A 20,439-nucleotide genomic window follows, 5' to 3' on the forward strand; every position below is an offset into this window, starting at 1 on the left:
AACTAGCTGGGTGACTCTGGGCCAGTCACTTCTCTCTCAGCCTCACCTACTTCACAGGGTTGTTGTGAAAGAGAAACTTAAGTATGTAGTACACCGCTCTGGGCTCCTTGGAGGAAGAGCGGGATATAAATGTAAAAATAATAATATTATTATTATTATTAATAAAGTGCCCCAACCCCCAAATCCAGACAATAACTTGAATTACTCTGTATCCTCTCAAGATTATGATTATATGGTGGCATATACATATAATGTTTGTTTGTTTGTTTGTTTGTTTGGGGAAGATCCTAAAAACCCACAGGGCCGTCTGGAGGTTTTTGACACATTTTCTTTTAATTTATAAATGTATGATTTTTCTACATTCCTATAAAGCCTGAACCTTACCATCAGCAACCAGTAGCTTAGCTTCCCTTCCAAACCAGGAGCCACCTAGATTCAGTATTAGCAATGTTGGGTTGATGTTGCCAAGTGAGACTCCCCCACCCCAACCCCCAGTTATTCATTCCCCTTCTAGGCCTTGAGCCCTCTCCCCACTTCATCCAGCTAAACAATCCATTCACCGGCTTCTTTTCCTGCATTCACAATATTTGCTGGACTTGCTGATTGCCGACTCGCGGCTTCTGGCCTCGCAGAATTGGCTCCTCAATCCATGGTAGCAGGTCCCCTGAGCAGCCGAGCTGTAGGTTCGGAGACAAGAATGGAAAGAAACCTTGCATTCTGGAAAGCAGTGATAGGTGTTAATTTGTTTACAAGTCAGTTTGCAGCTGCTCAACTCTGCCCCCTCGTCACAGAGCTCTGGGTCTGACCCACCCGTTGGCTTTGACAGGAGTTCAGATCAGGGAGGGGACCTTGCCAGCATCTTTGTCGCCTTGCTACCTTTGAACTGCCTGCAAGGATCAACATTCGGATTTTTGGGACAACTTGACCCTTCCCCAGAAATACACTTTGCCCCCTCAGTGCCCCCCATCTGTTTTTGCTGGCACTGCTGGGGAGGGATTCCATGGAAGGAGAAGTGATGCCTTGACCACCCTCCCTCCCAGTGTGGCACTGTGTACAGGGCCATCGTCATACCCCCTCCCACCATACAAAAGGCTGGAGATGGGAAATTCCCAGCCCTGCTTGAAGAGACAAGGGATTGAACCAGGGACCCTGTGCATTCAGAGTAAGTGGCTGGCCACAGAGCTTGTTGTTTGTCCCCAGAATGTTTTCAAGCTTCGTGAGGAGGGGCCTTCAAAAAGCCTGGCTGGTTACCTTTGCTCTTTTTATCAGAAGAATCCACACGAAGCCTTACCTCTTTGAGCTTTGAGGTTTACGGGGTGAAAGCATCTGAGATAGTTCTTTCAAGTTACTCCTTGGGAATCCTGAAATTCTGAAAGGAATATCAGAAATGCCGGAAGAAATGTTGGTTCCAATCCCGCTGACACATTTGAAGCTTGCAGGGATCAAATGGTGAGCTTCAAATTCCACCTATCCTGTCTTTGATGGCAATTTGGGTTACTGGGGACTGGTTGCCACTAACCTTCACACCAGCCACCTTTAAAATCTGCAAGGATCAGATCAGGAGTTCCCTTGTGCGACAGCTGGACCTCTCCCAGAAAAGCATGCTGTCCCTTCAGCGTGTCATGAGCGGTGCCCTCACCAGTGAATTGGAGTTTGACCAGGAAGAGGCCAAGCCAGCGCCAGATCTGCTCCTACCCCAACAGTAACCTAGAGTGCATGGGTGTCCACAGGGCCAGCCCGTCAACTAGGCAGTTGCCTAGGGTGCCCAGTGAAGAGGGGCACCAAGAGCCTGGGTCATGTGCCATCCAGCAAGCTAAAAGGAGGTCTGCTTTTAAGCCAAAACCAGGATTGGCCCTGCAGGACGGCAACCTATGGGGTGCACTATTGCAGCTTTTGCCCTCTCTGCCTGTGTGGGCAACCCCACAGGCGCACATGCACACCTCCGGTTGTTGGAATGAGCGTAGATTCCCCATCCCTGTCACCCACCCAGCCTCTCACTTCCTCTCCTCACTGCCTGCTGCTCCTGCCAATGCCATCTGCTTTTGGACACCTGGCCTGCCATGCAGCGTTATCATAATGTTGCCACGTCGTGCAGGAACGTCATCATAACATGCTGCGGCCGGCTGGCTGCCCAGTGGCAGCTGGCAGGGGCTTGAGCTGTGCAAGAAGGCAATGGAGCGAGTGGCGAGGGCAGCAAGTGGATGCGTGGAAAGGCAACAGGAACTACTCACCTGCTCGGATGATGGGGACTGCCCACCGACTCACCTACCTGCTTGGATGATGGGAGGCAGCCGCCCACAGACGAAGGGGGCAGGGGGCACCCACATGGGTGAAGAGGGCGAGGGTGCCAAAGCCAGGCTTCACCTGGGATATCAGCAATCCTTGGCTGTCCCTGGGTGTCTGCAGGATGTTTTCTGGTGCTGCTTTTCTGTTGTCACAAAACCGGCAGCCTCTCCCCTGCTCCCTTCTGGTGCTGCTCTTCCACTCCAGGAGTGCATGCATAGCAAGATTATTATTAACTCTTTATATATATAAAAATACATTGTCCAATACCCTTAAAAAGTTTATTTATTTTCAGTATTCCTTACATATCCGTAAATACATCTTTCTAAGCGACTTTTTTTTAAAAGCTAAGAATTTATCCTAAAAATCCCAAGCCACCTAGAACAAAAATTTCTAGAACCAAGTTAGTCGCATATTTTTCTACCACAAGTTACATCCTTACTTGGAGGCAATACTAGGCCAATAACATGGAACCACCCCTGGAGGAGCCGGTGGAGGGAAATAAGTGAAGGAAGAATACATTCCTAGATAACTTTCTATGTACAAATCTGTTTTTAGTACTACATTTGAGGGCTTCCCCCTGCCGCTATATATGGGGAAATAACCTTATTACTACAGTGGACTAAAGGGGATAAACCTCAACATTTCCAATGCCTGGCTTTTTGCAACTTGCTATCAACATATATTTGGCTTCACATCCTAATAGTTGTTACCAGACTTGTAAAACAGCCACTCGCCTGGGGTGAGCTAAGTATAGCCTCCAGGTGACTAGATGAGGAAATTAAGCATGGTTATGAGCCACATTTGTTGCTAAACACATCATATAACAGAACAAGAAATCAACCCGGACTCCCGCTGTTGATCAATAGGTAAGTGCTTATTAGACCAAATGGTGCATGAACAGGGTGTTCTTCAGCTAAAGGGGTAATCTTGAAAATTAACGTTAATAGTTTACTTCTTAATTTTGATAGCTTCAGCCTCCTTTATAAGAGAACTTCTTCACTGTGAGCCCCACTGCCCACCGAGAGAATCCAGAGAGGTCCATCTGTAGCTGCCACCAGTTCATCTGGTGGTTACTTAGGGACAGGCTTTCTCCATCACCACCCCAAAGCTTTGGAATGTACTCCCTGCTGAAATAAGAGCCTCCGCATCTGACAGCTTTTAAAACAACTCTTAAGGTGCAGTTATTCACCCAAGCTTTTAAACTAGAATTGTGGTTTTAAACTGTCAGTGCTTTAATTTTTGTTTTATTTTTGTTGTAAACCACCCAAAGACACGGGTTTGGGGCGGTGTACAAATGTAACAAACAAAATGTCCTAGGCAGATTGGTCCCTGTGGTACTTCCTCATTCTTCATGAATTAACTCCTCTGTTAATCAATAAAGGATATTAATACCAGGTAATATAATATTATTTCCTCCTTCACTTGCTTTCTCTCTTACTATAGTTGGTGCCTGTTATTTCAGTATATAAAGTTGGAGAGAAACAGAAAGCTGGAGCCACTGGAACCACACACACACACACACACACACACACACACACACACACACACACATTTTTAGGCAAGTTGACTAGGAAAAGGTTTGTGTACCCAGTACCTTTTGTGGGCCTATTTGTAAGGTAAAAAGGTAAAGTGTGCCGTCGAGTCGGTGAATTTACTGATATAAAGGGGTAAAGCTAGAGGGAAGGGGAGGAAATGGGGATGGGCAAAATGATGCTAGGCCACCACAGAAGCATCTTCATAGTACTTTGTGATTAAACAGGAAGTTCTAAAAGATTTATGTTATGAAAAATGAGTAGAATCCAAAACTGTGGAAACAGCATCCAAGCCCCATGGCTTTCAACGGAAGGGTTAAGCATGTGGTTCATTTCATTGGTAGCTGTCAGACTGTTGGGTCTATCTAGCTCAGCGTTGTCTACTCTGACTGGCAGCAACTCTTCAGGGTTTCAGACAGGAGTCTTTCCCACTCGTTATCTGGAAATGCCAGACAGATGGCTGTCCGGCCTCTGTTTGAAAACATCCAGGGAAGGCGAGCCCACCACTGTGTGAGGCAGGCTGAAGGCGCTGTCTCCAACAGTTAAGAACACTGTTGAAGATCCCTCCTAATGTCTAGCCTGAATCTGCTTCCTTGAAGTTGCTTATCATTTTAGGGCCTTGGAGATCTTCTAGTCTAACCCCCCACTCAGTGCCGGAACCTGCTTCAGCATCCCTGAGAGATGGCCATCCAGCCTCTGTTTGAAAACAAAAAGGTAGACTGCTGAACAACTTGCACAGTTAGGAAATGCTTCTGCATCTCTAGCCTAGATTAGGGATGTGCATGAACTGAGCTTCAGTTCATTAGGAACTTAGGGATGTGCATGAACATGTTCCACGGAGCTGTCCATGGTGCTATCCGGCCCTTTTCTGCTTTGCTGCCAGCTCTTATGGGCCTTGTGCCATAGGAGAGGACCAGATATCCTCTGTGTGGCCTAAACAACCTTTTGTCCAGATAACCATTCTCACATTGCTGAGTCATTGTGATCGCTGTTATTTTTCATTGGATTTTCTTTTCTAGGTTCGGTGCTGAACCAGTTGAGCACAAATGGCCTCTGTGCATGCGCGGAGGCCATGTGTGTGCCGGTGCCATGTGCAGGCTGTTGGGGGCGTACACCGTCACAGGAGGAAGCTGCATGGGGCAGCAGAGGGCAGGTAAGGACCCTGTTTCCCTGAAAGTAAGACCTACCCCGAAAGTAAGACCTAGCAGTAATTTCTGATGTACCGCTAATTGCCCTAGTGCATTTTTTGGGGCTAAAATTAATATAAGACACTGTCTTATTTTCGGGGAAACACGGGATCTGCTGTCCTCCCTTCTAAAAGTGCTGCTTGCCACTCTCCCCCGCCAGCAGTGCCGAACCCTCGCCCGAACCGCTTTGGCACCAAACCTGTGCACAAGTCTTGGATCATGCACATCCCTAGCCTAGATCTACTTTCTTATTTCAACTCCCTTAAGAAAATGCCAGATATATAAGCATGAAGAGACTGAAAATCTGAGATGCTTTTGAAAGGGGGCTGGTCCCACCAGGGCTATGGGGCAAGGCAGCATTTGGCACCTCGCCTCAGGCGCCTCAATACTGCAGTTGTGCAAGGCTAAGATAAACACTCCTGGCTGCTACTAGCACCTGCCTCCCTGCCACTGTTGACTGAAGCACGTGATGCAGGCAGTCGAACCCAAACACCAGTCGGAAAGGTTTTCCAGTGTAGGAGACCTGAACCTAGAATCTCTTTGTTAACTTCAATGAGAACTGAATCTCCAAATGCAAAAAATGGCCACAAGTTCAAAATAAGGAGTTCTACAATCCGGCAGTCAGTTTGTAATTATATTATTGTTCCTAGTGCTGCAGCTTCCTGTATGGTTATATTACGCTTGTTTTTAAATCAGATCTGTATTTTTATATTCTAGCTGATATTTTAATTGTGTAAATTTTGTAGTCTTGTTTTAACTTTTGTGCGAACCGCCCTGAGATTGTTGTAATGAAAGGCGGTATAGAAATTTAACAATAAATAAAATAACAAAAAAAAATTATACAATGAATGGCTTATTTTCCTGGTTTCTTCTCGGCCATGCATCTCTCATTTCTTTAAAAAAAAAAACCCCAAAAAACAGAAATAAGTTAAATAATAAAGTTAGGGCCTGAAACGGAGAGTTAAAAAATAAATAAAATACTGATGAAGCTGAACTGGAAGAGAACCCAAATTTGTAATGCTTCAAATAGTTGGTGTGAAAGAAGAACGCATCACACCCCTCTTCATCTGCCATTTGGGACCCAGGAGATGGTTTAAAGGCATAGGATATTGCCACTTTATTGAAGCTAAGCAGGTCTAGGTCTGGTTAGCACCTGGAGGGGTGACTGCCTTGGAACCTCATGCACATTGCCTTGAATTCCATGATGGAAGAAAAGCTGTGTGTGTGTGTGTGTGTGTGTGTGTGTGTGTGTGTGTGTATGTGTACATGCATTTACACACTCATGGCAGACAGCTTAGCCCTGACAGTTAATGTCATTCAGACATTTTTTTTTAAAAAGGGGAAGATGCTGGAGAGTCCCAAGAAAGCGTTGGCAAGCTCTGCCCTGGCACTAACACACTGAGAAGTCTCATGCAGACATGCTCCTCATACTTATGACATTAGCCTGAAAAGGCAAACACCATAATTGGTGTTACTTCCATGATCAGAAGCCTATGGTAACCCAGTCTTCCATTCACAGAAGCAACCACCATTAGGAGTATGCATGGAACTGGCTGGTCCGGTCCGAGTCCAAACCGGACCAATTTGGCACGACCCAGGCCACGCAGAGGTCCATTGCACAGGCATGGTGATCTCCAAAATGGCCGCTGCGCCAGGGGGAAAGGCGAAGAATGGAACAGGCTGGTTTTGAACAGACGGGAGGCTGGCAGGGGGAGGAGGAGAGGTAGCCTCCGCGGGGACACACACACACACCCTGCCGCCATCACAGAGAACACCCCTGGAGGGGTAAGTTTTAAAAAAACAACTTAAAACACAAACAAGCTCGTGAACCCCCCCGAACAGGCAGGGGGTGGTGGTTTTTGAGATCGGACCAAACAGAGTGTGGTTTGATGTAGAACCCATTTGCACATTCCCTAACCATCATCAAGCTTATAGTGGTTGCCTCTAACAAGCTTATAGTGGTTGCCTCTAACAAATGCCGCAAGTGTGGAGGATGCAGTGGGTGGCGGGGCAGGACATCTCTGAGACTCCTCTGGGTGGTGGGGCAGGACATCAAAGTACACTTTCAAGACACTGGATATGTTTCATCAGGGCTCCTGATGAACAAGAGTTTCTGAAAGTACATGTCTCAAAATATCTACTGTTCAAAAATTTGCTGGAGTGTTTGACCTCTTATGAGGTAAGCTTCACATCCTGAATTTTGAACAGCAGATCAAAACAAAATAGAGATACACTTTCAGAAATCCCTATTAAATTGAGGTGTCTTGATGTGAGAGCATGTAATTTCAGCTTTCTAGCAGGTGTAAGTATCTGAACCATTTGGGGGCACACTTGGCATGCCCTGTTTTGAGGAAGATACATACTACAATGGTCACATTTCCAGATATTCCTAGTGATCAGGATGAGTATCCAATTATGCGCGCATCAAAACTGCAGTTTTCTAGGCAGTGTGGAAGTACCCTAGTAGTTTTGCTAGCACAGGTCTGTCCGTTTTTCAACACTTTCCCTCCTGGTGGGTGCTCTGATGCCGAACAAGAAGTGATCTGTCACTGAAAATTTTACCACAGTCCGAACATCGATACGGCTTCTCTCCTGTGTGGATTCTCATATGCACCCTCAAGTTTGAATTCCCGCCAAAGCTTTTCCCACAGTCGGTGCATGTATACGGTTTCTCTCGCGTGTGGGTTCTCTCATGTACTAGAAGGCCCGAGCTCTGACTGAAGCTTTTCCCACAGTCCCGACACTTATATGGTTTTTCTCCTGTGTGGATTCTCTGGTGCCTGATGAGGACCGGCCTTTCTCTGAAGCTCTTCCCACAGTCTGTGCACTTGTATGGCCTCTCTCCTGTGTGGGTCCTCTTGTGGACTATCAGGTTGGAATTATCGCAGAAGCTTTTCCCGCAGTCGGAGCACTGGTACGGCTTCTCGCCGGTGTGAATCCTCTCGTGAGTGATCAGGTAAGCTCGCGTACTAAACCCTTTCCCACACACAGAGCACTTGTACGGTTTCTCTCCGGTGTGGGTTCTTTCGTGGGCCTGGAGGTTACACTTCAGCTGAAAGTCTTTCCCACAATGAACGCATGACTTTTCTCTCTCATTGCCTGGCTTCTGCATCTCACCCACTGGGAGTGTTAGCTGGACCACATTTCTATCCAGTTCCACGTACCTCCCCTGAGAATTAATGAACTTGTCCCCTTCCTTCTCAGAGTGTGCTACTTCCTGGTTTGCAGAGGCTTCCCCTGAATTCGGCTGTGAGGAAGCATTCTGCCCGAGTCTTCCTGACAACATCCAACGCGGCTCTAGCTTCCTAGAGTTCTCTGGCTGATTTTGCTTCTTCTCATCTCCTGCTGGAATAAGGAGAGAGAAACCCAAGGTGAGTCTTGCTCCAAGTTAGTAAATAGCTACATCTCTTTTTATGGACTTAGCAACTTCTGTGGACATATGTGCAAGAACATTGTTCCCCTTTTGTGCCATGCGGGAAGGAAAGGGAGCCTCAAATCTGATTACACCCTAGGGGGATTACAGGCTGGTTTGCACATCATGCAGAACCCATGGTTTATTTTGTCTAACTGTGGTTAATCTGCATGTTTACTCTCCTTTGGAAGGAGAGGTGGTCTTGTGGTAGCAAGTGTGAACTGTCCCTTTTGGGACACCCTGTTTTGCATTTAAGAACATAAGAACAGACTTGCTGGATCAGGCCCAAGGCCCATCTAGTCCAGCATCCTGTTTTGCACAGTAGCCCACCAGATGCCGCTGGAAGCCACAGGCAGGAGTTGAGGGCATGCCCTCTCCTGCTGTTACTCCCCTGCAACTGGTACAACTGGTCATCTTGCCTTTGAGACTGGAGGTGGTCTTTAGCCATTTGAATGGGAGACTACATGTGTGGGCACTGTAAGATATTCCCCTTAGGGGATGGAGCCACTTTGGGAAGAGCATCTGCCTGCTTGCATGCTGAAGGTTCCAAGTTCCCTCCCTGGCATCTCCAGATTGGGCTGAGAGAGACTCCTGCCTGCAGCCTAGAAGAAGCTGCTGCCGGTAGTGTAGACAATACTGAGCTAGATGGACCAATGGTCTGACTCAGTATATGGCAGCAGTCTATGTAGTCAAACCATGATCTGTACCCAAGGTTTGAAGTTAGTTTGAGTGTCCTAACCATGGGCTCCTGTGATGTCTGAATCCACAATTGTGGCTTGATTTTTGTTTGATCCAATACCTCTCTTTTCACAAGGCTCTCATACAGAGAGAGGCAAGCCTAGATCATGGGAGGCACAGAGAAGAGCAAGGATCCAAACAATCCACAATATGGCAAAACAAACCAAGATCTGGTGATTATCTGTTTCATCAGTCCAGGTCCTATCCATCCCCAGCACAGCATCCCTCTAGTGGCTGTTGCTGTTGTCTATCTTAAGTTTCTTTTTTAGATTGTGAGCCCTTTGAGGACAGGGAGTCATTCTATTTTATGTATATGTAAACCACTCTGGGGACCTTTTGTTGAAAAGCAGTACATAAATATGCATCGTATTAGTTTGCTAAATAAATCTTAGTTAAAATAAGCTGCAGTTGTGTGATGCCTATATCTGTCCGTTTACAGAAAAATTGATTCATTGCAACCAGCATACATTTGTTTACATATCTTTACCATGTTTTGTCAGAAGTTTGTTTGATGTGACTTCATGGTGAATAGCTCTATCATCAGCTATTAACCATAAAAGTAAACGGAACCTCCAGAGTCAGAAGCAGTCTCTCTGAATACCAGCCACTCAGGGAACAAGCAAGAAGGGAGGGTTTTTGTTTTTAAGCCAGGGCTGCACAACTTCAGCCTTCCAGCTGTTTTTTAGATTACAAGTCCCATCATCCTTAGCCACACTGGCCAATAGTGAGGGATGATAGGAGTAGTCGTCCAATAACAACTGGAGGGCTGAAGTTGTGTAGCTCTGCTTTAAGCCCTGCTTGTTGGACTTCCCAAGAGCATCTGATCGGACCAGGATCCTGAAGCAGATAAGACCATAAATCAATTATTCTCAAACGTGGGTCTCCAAATGTTGCTGGACTGCAACTCTCATCATCCCTATTGTTGAAGGCTGGGGGTGATGGGAGTTGTAGTCCAACAACAGATGTGGACCCATATTTGAGAACACCCAACCTACAGTCTTGAAGATCGAAGCAGGGATCTTCTTCGTTATTTTAAATCCAGACCAACAAAACAAAGGTGCTACTTGAGATGCGATGCTGCTACCAAGTTCCTGTTTCGTTTGTTTATTATTAATTTATTACATTTCTATACTGTCCTATCCAAAGGCTGTGTGCGGTGTACAACAACATGATTAAACACTGTCCTGGCACTATTAAAAATATACCCCTGTTTAATTAGGCTTTTAATTATCATCCTTTAATTTTTTATTTTATTTTTAGAGTTTTTATCAATATTTAAAAGTTGTTTTAATTGTGTTAATATTTTGGACTGTTGTGTTTTAGATTGTAAACCACCCAGAGATTTGTATAGCAGGCAGTACAGAAATGTGCTAAAAAAAATGTTCTCCAGATCCAAGGATGGTCCTTTCATGAGGCATGGTGAGGCAGTTGCCTCAATAGTGGATTACTAGGAGAGGAGAGCTGTTCTTTTCTTAGCAAGCATGACTTGTCTCCTTAGCTAAGCAAGGTCTGCCCTGGTTGTATATGAATGGGAGACTAGAAGTGTGAGCACTGTAAGATATTCCCCTCAGGGGATGGAGCCGCTCTGGGAAGAGCATCTAGGTTCCAGGTTCCCTCCCCAGCTTCTCCAAGAGAGGGCTGAGAGATATTCCTGCCTGCAACCTTGGAGAAGCCGCTGCCAGTCTGGGTAGACAATGCTGAGCTAGATAGACTAAGGGTCTGACTCAGTATATGGCAGCTTCCCATGTTTCTATGGTGCTCCAGCAAGGTGGCAAGATACCTTCTGCCATTGGAGGAGCTCTTTGGGACCAACCTAATCCTTGCAAGGGGGCTTCTCCCCACACTTAAAGCTTATCAGGATTGGTTCTGAAAGGAGACTGGCCCCCACCATGGGTGTGGGGGAAGGCAGCATTTGGCCTGCTACAGTACCTTGGGGCACTGTGTCTAAATCCAATTGCTTTCCTGTCCTCCATACCTGTCATGCCATACCAGCTCTCATAACTGCACTCTCTGCTCCATACAGTACAGAACCCTTTGCTAGTGGCAAATCGGAAGTTAATAGCAGAACCCCTTTTGGGCGATGGTTAGAACTCTGTCACAAGGAAGTCTTACCCTGCAAAGTTGCAGCTCCGTCGTTCTCCAGTTTGATCTCCCTGAACAGAGACCTCTGCCAAGTATCGGAAGGAGGTCTCTCCATCTCAGGGAAGCTAGCAGCCCCCTCCTTGAAGACCCCTGGCACCTGAATCAGAAGGACAGATCACATTCAGTGTGGCATGAACACTCAGGGCAAGCAGTACTCAGAACTGGACTTCATCATTCCCTGCCCCTCCTCACTTGGGTTCAATTTGCACATGGCAGGTGAGCAAGAGAGACTTACCTGTGTAATGCTGCAGGCACCTGGCATCTCATTTAAAACTGGGTCCTTAGCAGCACTTGCATACCTGTGCAGTGCAGCCAACCCTACAAGACTGGCCTGGAGACGGCAAAAACATTTAGTCTGTGAGCTCTTTGAGGGACAAGGAACCATCCTGTTTATTTGTTTATATTTTCTGTGTAAACTGCTTTGGCCACCTTAAGTGGCGCAGCGGGGAAATGCTTGACTAACAACCCCTGCTAACTTGGCAAAGAGGCACTTTTTAACTTGGTGATTCTCTTTTATTTAGCAGGGGGAGAGTAACTGGCCCTATCCACCCCCAGCACAGTACCTCCAGTGACTGTTGCTGGTGTCTCTTATGTTTATTTTTAGATTGTGAACCCTTTGGGGACAGGGAGCCATTTTATCTTATTTATTCAGTATTTCTCTGTGTAAACCGCCCTGAGCCATTTTTGGAAGGGCAGTATAGAAATCAACTAACTAACTAAATAAATAAATAACAAGCAGAAAGGTGCCAGTTCAAATCCCCGCTGGTACTATATCGGGCAGCAGCAATATAGGAAGATGCTGAAAGGCATCATCTCACACTGTGTGGGAGGAGGCAATGGTAAACCCCTCCTGTATTCTACCAAAGACAACCACAGGGCTCTGTGGGCGCCAGGAGTCGAAATCGACTTGATGACACACGTTACCGTTACCTAAACATAAAGTTTAGGTATGTTCTTTATCAACAACCTAGATGGCTTTAAGTAGGGTTTGGATAACTTCATGGAGGAGAGGTCTATCAACGGCTACTAGTCGGAGGGCTGTGGGCCACCTCTAGCCTCAAAGGCAGGATGCCTCTGAGTACTAGTTGCAGGGGAGAAACAGCAGGAGAGAGGGCACGCCCTCACTTCCTGCCTGTAGGCTTCCAGAGGCATTTGGTGGGCCACTGTGTGAAAGAGGATGCTGGACTAGATGGGCCTCCTTGGGCCTGATCCAGCAGGGCTGTTCTTATGTTCTTAAACTGCTTTGAGAACTTTTGTTGAACAGTGGTATATAAATATTCCTAGCAGTAGAAATTGGCATCCATTTCCAGGTGACTCTTGAAAGCAATCCTGGAGATCTGAATGGCTTGAGAGGATGAAAAATACTGGGTGGAGGGAAACTCTCCCAGAATGGCTTTGGTCAGATTTGGCAACCCTATTGCAGCGCCTGCTCAGGCTATGGATTCCTGGTGTGCCAAGAGGATGCTCCCCACAACCAAGAGCCCATGTGAAATAGGACACCCCTGCATGGAATGATGCTCACTGCATGGAATGATGACCTTCCCTGGCTGCCTCCTGTTTAAACTGAGCCTCACACTAAGCAGCTCCAGTTTCTAAGAGCAACTTATCCCACCCTTCCTCAAGCTTAATGAGTAGGATAACTATTTGGGCCAAGTGTCTTTCTTTTTTAATTATGTAGTTTTAATTACAGATTTACAACACATACAAATAAGAGGAAGAATAAAAGTCAACGTCAATGCACACCAGACCACTTAACCTTGGGTCCTCAAATGTTGTTAGAATACAGCTCCCATCCAGTGTTCCCTCTAATAGGGATTCCCGGATGCTGTTGACTACAACTCCCATAATACCCAAGCAAAAGCCATGGTAGCTGGGGATTTTGGGAGTTGTAGTCAACAACATCTGGGAATCCCTGTTAGAAGGAACACTGCTCCCATCATCCCCAGTCAGAATGGCTTTTGTGTGAGGATGACAAGAGTTCTAGTCCAACAACATCTAGGAATCCAAGCTTGGGAAACTTTCTATACCGCCCTTCCAGAAGTGGCTCAGGGCGGTTTACACAGAAAAATAATAAATAAATAAGTTGGACTATTATGTAGTCTAGCATGCCCCAATGTTAACTTTATTATTCCTCTCTCTTTTAATTTAGGGGGAAACTCCAACATAACCACTAGGAATCATTAATATTAATTATCTATATATTTATTCCTCTAAAATGTACCCGTGGCTAATCCCATATGTGGCAGCTCTCATGAGAGTTCGTGAGCAGCTGCTGATTAGCCATGGGGATGGGGGAGAAAATGGTGGTGGTGCCGGCCGGGGCGGGGAACAGTGGTGGAGGTTGGCTAGCAGAGAAAACAGCGGCTGGAGAGGGCAAGCGGCAGCCAGGCCAGCTGGCCGCGGAGAGAGAATGAGCTGGGGGGTGGTGGTGGAATGAAATGGGGCTGAAGTGGGTGGGGAGACAGGGAGAACTAGGGGCGCAGATGCTCTGCACCAGGTCAGCTAGTTAAGAATATTTGTACCACATTTCAACCCAAGATGTTCAAAGTGGCTTACAAAGCAGAGAATTGAAAAATGTTTTCCGGCCCCTATTGCATCCTGATTAACAACTAGCTAGCCATTTAATAAAGGTGACCACCAATTTTCTATTATACCTGTGGGGGTGGGGTGGGAGGGATCTCAATTTCAAACATTAGTTCATCATACAAATATGTGCAACTCCATCATAGCCCACAAATCATTAAGTACATGTTAAAATGTCTGAGATGCACGTATGGGCTCAGTTTTGTGTGTAAGCGCCACAGCAGCAATAGGCTGATGGGAAAGCATCCAAATACAGCATCTCCCACCTGCAGCCTGAAATGGCACCATTCACTCTGTAATCTGTCACCTCATTCTCCTGCATGGGTTCAGTTCCAAGTCCATTAGGATTGAGAGGACTCACCTGTTCATCCTGTTTCTCCGCAGGATGCTGTTTAAGCAGGAAGTCTTCAGCCAGGGCCACTGCTTGGGAGCAGGTCTCTGGGCCACCTTTTCGTACCCAAGTCTGCATTTCCTGGGGCAGGACAGTCAGGAACTGCTCCAAGATCACCAGCTCCAGCACCTGCTCCTTGGTGTGCCTCTCTGGCTTCAGCCACCGAAGGCAAAGATCCCAGAGGCGGCTGCAAACTTCTCGGGGCCCCTCCATCACTTGGTAGTGGTACGTCCTGAAGCGCTGGCGTTGCACCTCCATGCTGATGGCTTCCTCCTCCTCCAGGATCTCTTCCTTCACTTTCCTATGTCCTTCCTTGTCTTTGGCCAACAGGCTGTTCTCCATTTGTTGGGTTTCTCTGCTTGGGCCTGGCAGATTCTGAGTCATCCTCTGTACTCTTGGATGTTGTTTGGCATCAGCTGCTCCCGCAAAATAGGGTGGAAAGGCCTGCATATCATCCTTCAACCCCAATCCCAGCTGGGGCAGATTTCTTCCTTCTGAATGGGAAGACTCCATTGCTTTCAGGAACTCCTGCAGTTGGGTTTCCCAAGGCTTTGGCAGTCCCTTCTGTGGCTCACGTTTAACATGATCTGTGGTGTTTATTCCCCATAATTCCCTCATACCCCCAGCCTGCATGAGGTGAGGGTCTTTTCCCACCCCTGGTCCAAATACGGCTAGGTCTGTCTTCTCTGTCTTCACCCCCCGCTGTACACCAGCATCCCACTGGAGTCCCAGAGGCGATGCATTGCTTTGTTCGGCGGCCATTTTATTTTTCAGGCGAAGGTCAGCCTGAATGGATGTTAGCAATTACTCCCACAGATCCAGCAGGTTTTCGTCACCACACTGCAGGATGTCCAGACATGCAAGTGGTTGACAGGAGATGCTTAATATTTGTTCTGATCTCCTAAGAGAAGCTTTTCCCTGGGGAGGAACCAATGACATAAATCAGAGAGAATCCAGAGATCAGAATGGCCAGTATTCTGGAAACCAGAGATGTGGGGTTGGAATTTTTCTGTGTAAAGTTTTCCAAAACAGAATATTTCCTGATATTTTATATTTCTGTGGAAAAATTTCCATTTCTAAACATTCGCTGTTTCATAAGATGTGTTAATTACAGGGAATTGATGCCAAAGCAATATTAGGCAAGCTTGGCAATTTCAAAGCTGTAATTAATGTTTTGCAGATGATTATTCTTAGGAAATGTGTGTGAGTGTGTACATCTTCTATGCTGTGTTGATTTATTCCAAAGATTACTCCCATTGTTGATGATTGTATATGGACTTGGCAACTTTGGCAATTAATGAAAAGATCTATATCCAGGAATATGAAAGGATGGGGAAATTTGAAAGTATTTGGAACGTCATTTTAGCTTTCCAGCCCAAGTGTACAGTTCCAAAAGAACATTTGTGCAGTTCAAAATTCAAGTGATGCAAAAGTTAGACTATGTTAGAGGATGTAAAAAGTGACTGATAGCAATAAGAAAAGGCAAGTAAGTAGTCCAGCCTCCTCTAGAACTCAGACCCTGATTAAATACCCCAGTTTCTGCTCCCCCTGCCAAAGACACTTCCTGCAGATTTTACTGCTACTCCCCAATGAGTGAATACAACACTCTTCTGCAATCGTGCAGAATATCCAGTTCTGAAGATTTTTCTTCCACTCTGTGTAGGCTTCTAAATGTTATGGGATGACGGGATTCTAGGCAACAAAGAATGGGGCACAAAATGAAGATGTACTGGTGCCTGTTTGTAGCAGCACACCCTACACACACAAATTACATTCACTGACTCACATTGTGCAGTTCGAGTTTTCTTTCCCAGCTCAACCTGGAGATATCAAAGATTGGAAATGGGGCCTTCTGCATGCAACACATGTGCTCTGGCACTGAGCTAGGGATGTTCCCAATGAACACAAGGAGCTGCCTTATCCCAGCTCAGTCTGTCTCAGCATTGCCAAGTCTTACAGGCAGATGCTCTCCCAGATGGACAGGGGTCTTTCCCAACCAAGAGATTGAACCTATGGCTCTTCTGCATACAAAACAAATATTCAGACACTGAGCTATGATGTTTTCCTCTAGCCAAGTACTACTGTCTCTTCCTCCTACCTGTCTTTTTTTCTTCTATGCCACCACTATTTGTACAGCAGCATCATTAGTCACAGCTCTTTATGAGCAATACAGGACTCCTTGATCCAAGGTAGGACAAAAGGAAGGGCTGCCACTTTTACACCACAGGCACAGAATCAACTAATACAGCTTTCCCTAGCACAGAAATGCAGGAAAGTGTCACCTGTTTAACTACTACCTGTCACACCGCTACTATACGTCCAACCAATGAAACAAAATTAGCAGTCTTCTTTAGTAGAACGATCTCCTTCGCAACCTTGGCACAAACACACTTCCCCCCACTCACCAAATCCCTCTTTAAAGCACAGAAAATCACTGCAGCCTCTCCTACTACACCGCCTGGGAAATTTAAACCCTACTTTCCCACGATAGGCGGAGCAGGAAGTGAGTTACACTATTCGCGTCCCTCCTTTCCCAAAGCTTCTCTAGGATGGAATGACTCAATGAGATTAACCCCTTACTTAATTGAACAGCAAAGAAGCCGGAAAACCTCCCTGATCTCAGGAACACTGCAATATACATCATTATGGCCATGTGGTGGTGGTGGTGGTGGGTGTCGTTGCGATCCGGAAGGCTTTCTTAGATTCTTACAATCTTATAAAAATGCATGGGGAATAGGTCTAACAACGGCCAACCATTATAACTAAATTGAACTTTATTTAGTTCCATTTGCAGTATTTATTTTTATTTTATTTTTTAATTGTTAAATTTATATACCGCCTTTCATTAAAAGCAATCCCGAGGCAGTTCACAAAAGTTAAAAAACATACAATAAAAATGACAATATAAAAACATTAAGCTAAAAATATAAAACAAATCTAATGTAAAATCTATAAAATACAAACATAAAAACTATACACGAATAAAACACACAGAAGCAGCAATCAAACAATAATGTAAAGGCCTGGATAAAAAGCCAAGATTTAACAAGCTTTCTAAAAACTGTGATGGAGTCCGAGGCGCAAATGGCCACTGGGAGAGCATTCCAAAGTCTGGGGGCAGCAACAGAGAAGGCCCTGTCCTGAGTGCACGATAGCCAAACCTCCCTCATTGTCAGCAGCCGGAGCAGAACCCGCTCAGATGACCTCATCAAGCAGGCAGCAACCCTTGGGAGCAGGCAGTCCCTCAAGTACCACGGGCCCAAATTGTTAAGGGCTTTAAAGGTCAAAACCAGCACCTTGAATTGGACCTGGAAACGAACTGGCAGCCAGTGCAACTCTTTAAGAATGGGTGTGATGTGCTCCCAACGGGCAGCTCCAGATAGAACCCTAGCTTCCGTGTTTTGTACTAGCTGCAGTTTCCAGATAATCTTCGAGGGCAGCCCCACGTAGAGTGCGTTACAGTAATCCAGCTGTGACATGACTATGGCATGGGTAACTGTGGTCAGATCTGCCTTCTTGAGAAAGAGACGCAGCTGGCACACTAGCTGAAGCCGTGCAAAGGTACCCCTGGCCGCCGCCTCCACCTGAGCTTCCAAAAGCAGAGCCGGGTCCAGTAGTACCCCCAAGCTGCGTACTTGCTCCCTCAAGGGGAGTGCAACCCCATCCAGAACCTGTAAAATCTCCTCATCCCAATTGGCTCTCCTACTGACCAACAGTACTTCCGTCTTGTCTGGATTCAATTTCAGTTTATTAGCCCATATCCAACCCATCACGGCCTCCAGCCCCCGATTCAGGACATCCACCGCCTCCCTGGGATCAGGTGACAAGGAGAGATAGAGCTGAGTGTCATCCACATATTGCTGACAACTCAGTCCAAGTCCCCGGATGACCTCTCCCAGAGGTTTCATGTAGATGTTAAACAGCATGGGGGACAAGACCCAACCCTACGGGACCCCAATGGCCACGGGGCCGAGCAGTAGTCCCCCAGCACCACTTTCTGGACCCTCCCCCCAAGAAAGGACTGGAACCACTGCAACACAGTACCTCCGATTCCCATACTCGAGAGGCAATGTTTTTGCCACACGAAACAGCTCTGTCTGCACTGAGCAGATGCAATGGAGGTGGAGAAAAAACATCTCTTCGCCGCCCCCACCGCCACAGAGTAGTCCCTAGGCTCTAGCCCGTGTTTGGTCGGATTTGTCACGACTCTTCCTCCAGCTTCGTTCCAGCTATTGCCCGAGTTGCTTCATCGCCCTAAGCTCCGAGGAAAACCAAGGAGCAGATCGGGCACCACCAAGCTGGAGAGGGTGTGTCAACAGCCCGCGCTGTCTCTCCATTCCAGAGATCAACCAGGGCCTCAACAGGGTCACCAGCTCTGGAGACTGGAAACTCCCCAAGGGCTGTCTGGAATCCAGGTGGCCCCAAGGTGAGCAGCTTCTTATTTCTGAGAAGTTTTTGGTTGAAAAGTAGTATAACTTGAATATGTTCTAAATAATAACAATGCTGGCATTATTCAAGAACATATAATTCAATTACATATACGTCAATGATACTCAGGCTCCTCAGAATACCAGTTGTATGGGACGAGCAACGGGAGAAAAGAGAAATAATAAATAATCCCTGTCCCCAAAGGGCTCACCATCTTTTTACCCTTCTCCTGGCTTCCCAGAAGCATCTGGCTGGACACTTTTGGAGATAAGATATTGAACTAGTTCAGAGGTTCTCAGCCTTGGGTCACCAGATGTTGTTGGTTGGACTACATTGTCAATTCCCATCACCCCCCAGTATAGGGTCTGGGGACCAAATGTTAGGAACTCAACTCCTGGACTAGTGAGTTCATGTCAGAGGCCAGACTTGAAACAGGGAGTCAGACGTTGCCCTAGTCGATGCAAAATGAGTGTCCACACATATATTTGCCATTTGCTATAATTCTCCTTCCATTGCTCATGGGAGGTAGGCAGAGAGCTTTGGAAAGGGCAGAAAAGAGGCACCTTTTACCGTGGTGATTCTCTTTATTTAGCAGGGGGAGAGTAACTGGCCCTATCCACCCCCAGCACAGTACTTCCAGTGACTGTTGCTGGTGTGTGTCTTGTTTCTTTTTAGAATGTGAGCCCTTTGGGGACAGGGAGCCATCTTATTTGTTTGTTATTTCTCTTTGTAAACTGCCCTGAGCCATTTTTGGAAGGGTGGTATAGAAATCAAATTATTATTAATAATAATAATAATAATAATAATAATAATAATAATAATAATAAGTCGTCCAGCCCTTGAGTGCTGGAAATCCTACCAGTTCTTCTCTACTCCCCAGGTTCTTGAGATTTGTGGAAGATTGACCCTGCACTTCCAAACATATATCTGCAGCCTTAAGGGCTAGAAACTTGCCTTAACCTTTCTTAAAAGATACTTTAAAATCTGGAATGCTGAGCCTAGATCAAGTCCAATACAAAAATAATCATAAGATGTGTTATTTCTTAAGCACTTAAAAACAGGGTGCTGCAGCTGTACATACATAAATTGACATATAATGGCCTTTGGCTGAGGATGTTGGGAGTTGTAGTCCAACAGCATCCGGGAACCCAAGTTTGGGAACTTCTGCTCTAAAGGCACACTGAGGCACTGCTCTATTACCTTAATTTGGGCTCTTAAGTAATAGTCCTCTGACAAAAACAGTGCCTGATGTGGGACACTCAAAATACCTTCACAGCCATTAAGCCCCCTGTATGATTTTGGACTAGTCACTGACATTCATTCTAACCTACCATACAGGGTTGTTGTGAGGATATGGAAGGAGGGAGAACAAAGTACACTGCCCTGCGTTTCTTGGGAGAAGGGACAGGTTAAAAATGTAATCATAATCCTCTGTCAGTAGAGCTTGTTTTGTTTTCGGTGGTGAGGCAGGGTGTTGTAGGGGTTTGAGTGTGTGATTATGTTCAAAGAGCCCTTAGTTCAAATTCTCATTCAGCAATTAATCTCATTGGGTGACCTTGGGCCAAGCACTATCTCTCAGCTTTTCCTACCTCACAGGATTTTTGTGAGGGGGAAAACCAGGTATGTTGCCACATTGGTGGGGAAGGGAGGGATAAAAATATAACCCCCCAAAAGAATAATAGAGGCTGAGTGCCTTTAATAGCAGGATTCAGCAGGTGGGTGAAACTTCCTCTAGCATGG

The 20,439-nt window shown here is 46.1% G+C and overlaps 1 protein-coding gene across 5 annotated transcripts; it reads right to left on the bottom strand.

Moving 5' to 3' along the window:
- Positions 1-6,767: 6,767 nt before the first annotated feature.
- LOC128342643 (zinc finger and SCAN domain-containing protein 21-like) lies at positions 6,768-19,686 on the bottom strand. 5 transcript variants are annotated; one of them, XM_053290254.1, is made up of 4 exons: positions 19,559-19,686; positions 14,242-15,189; positions 11,268-11,394; positions 6,768-8,350 (listed from the first exon to the last, which is right to left on the bottom strand). In XM_053290254.1, the coding sequence occupies exons 2-4, from the start codon at positions 15,031-15,033 to the stop codon at positions 7,500-7,502; spliced, it is 1,770 nt and encodes a 589-aa protein (XP_053146229.1). In that variant the 5' UTR covers positions 15,034-15,189; positions 19,559-19,686; the 3' UTR covers positions 6,768-7,499. The 5 variants fall into 5 exon arrangements, with proteins under 5 accessions (XP_053146229.1, XP_053146227.1, XP_053146230.1 ...); XM_053290252.1 differs by lacking the exon at positions 19,559-19,686 and adding an exon at positions 16,677-16,809; XM_053290255.1 differs by lacking the exon at positions 19,559-19,686 and adding an exon at positions 16,569-16,737 and having other exon boundaries at positions 6,768-8,347.
- Positions 19,687-20,439: the final 753 nt, after the last annotated feature.

The sequence above is a fragment of the Hemicordylus capensis genome, chromosome 2 (genome assembly GCF_027244095.1).
Source record: "Hemicordylus capensis ecotype Gifberg chromosome 2, rHemCap1.1.pri, whole genome shotgun sequence".
NCBI classification, from domain to species: Eukaryota; Metazoa; Chordata; class Lepidosauria; order Squamata; family Cordylidae; genus Hemicordylus; species Hemicordylus capensis.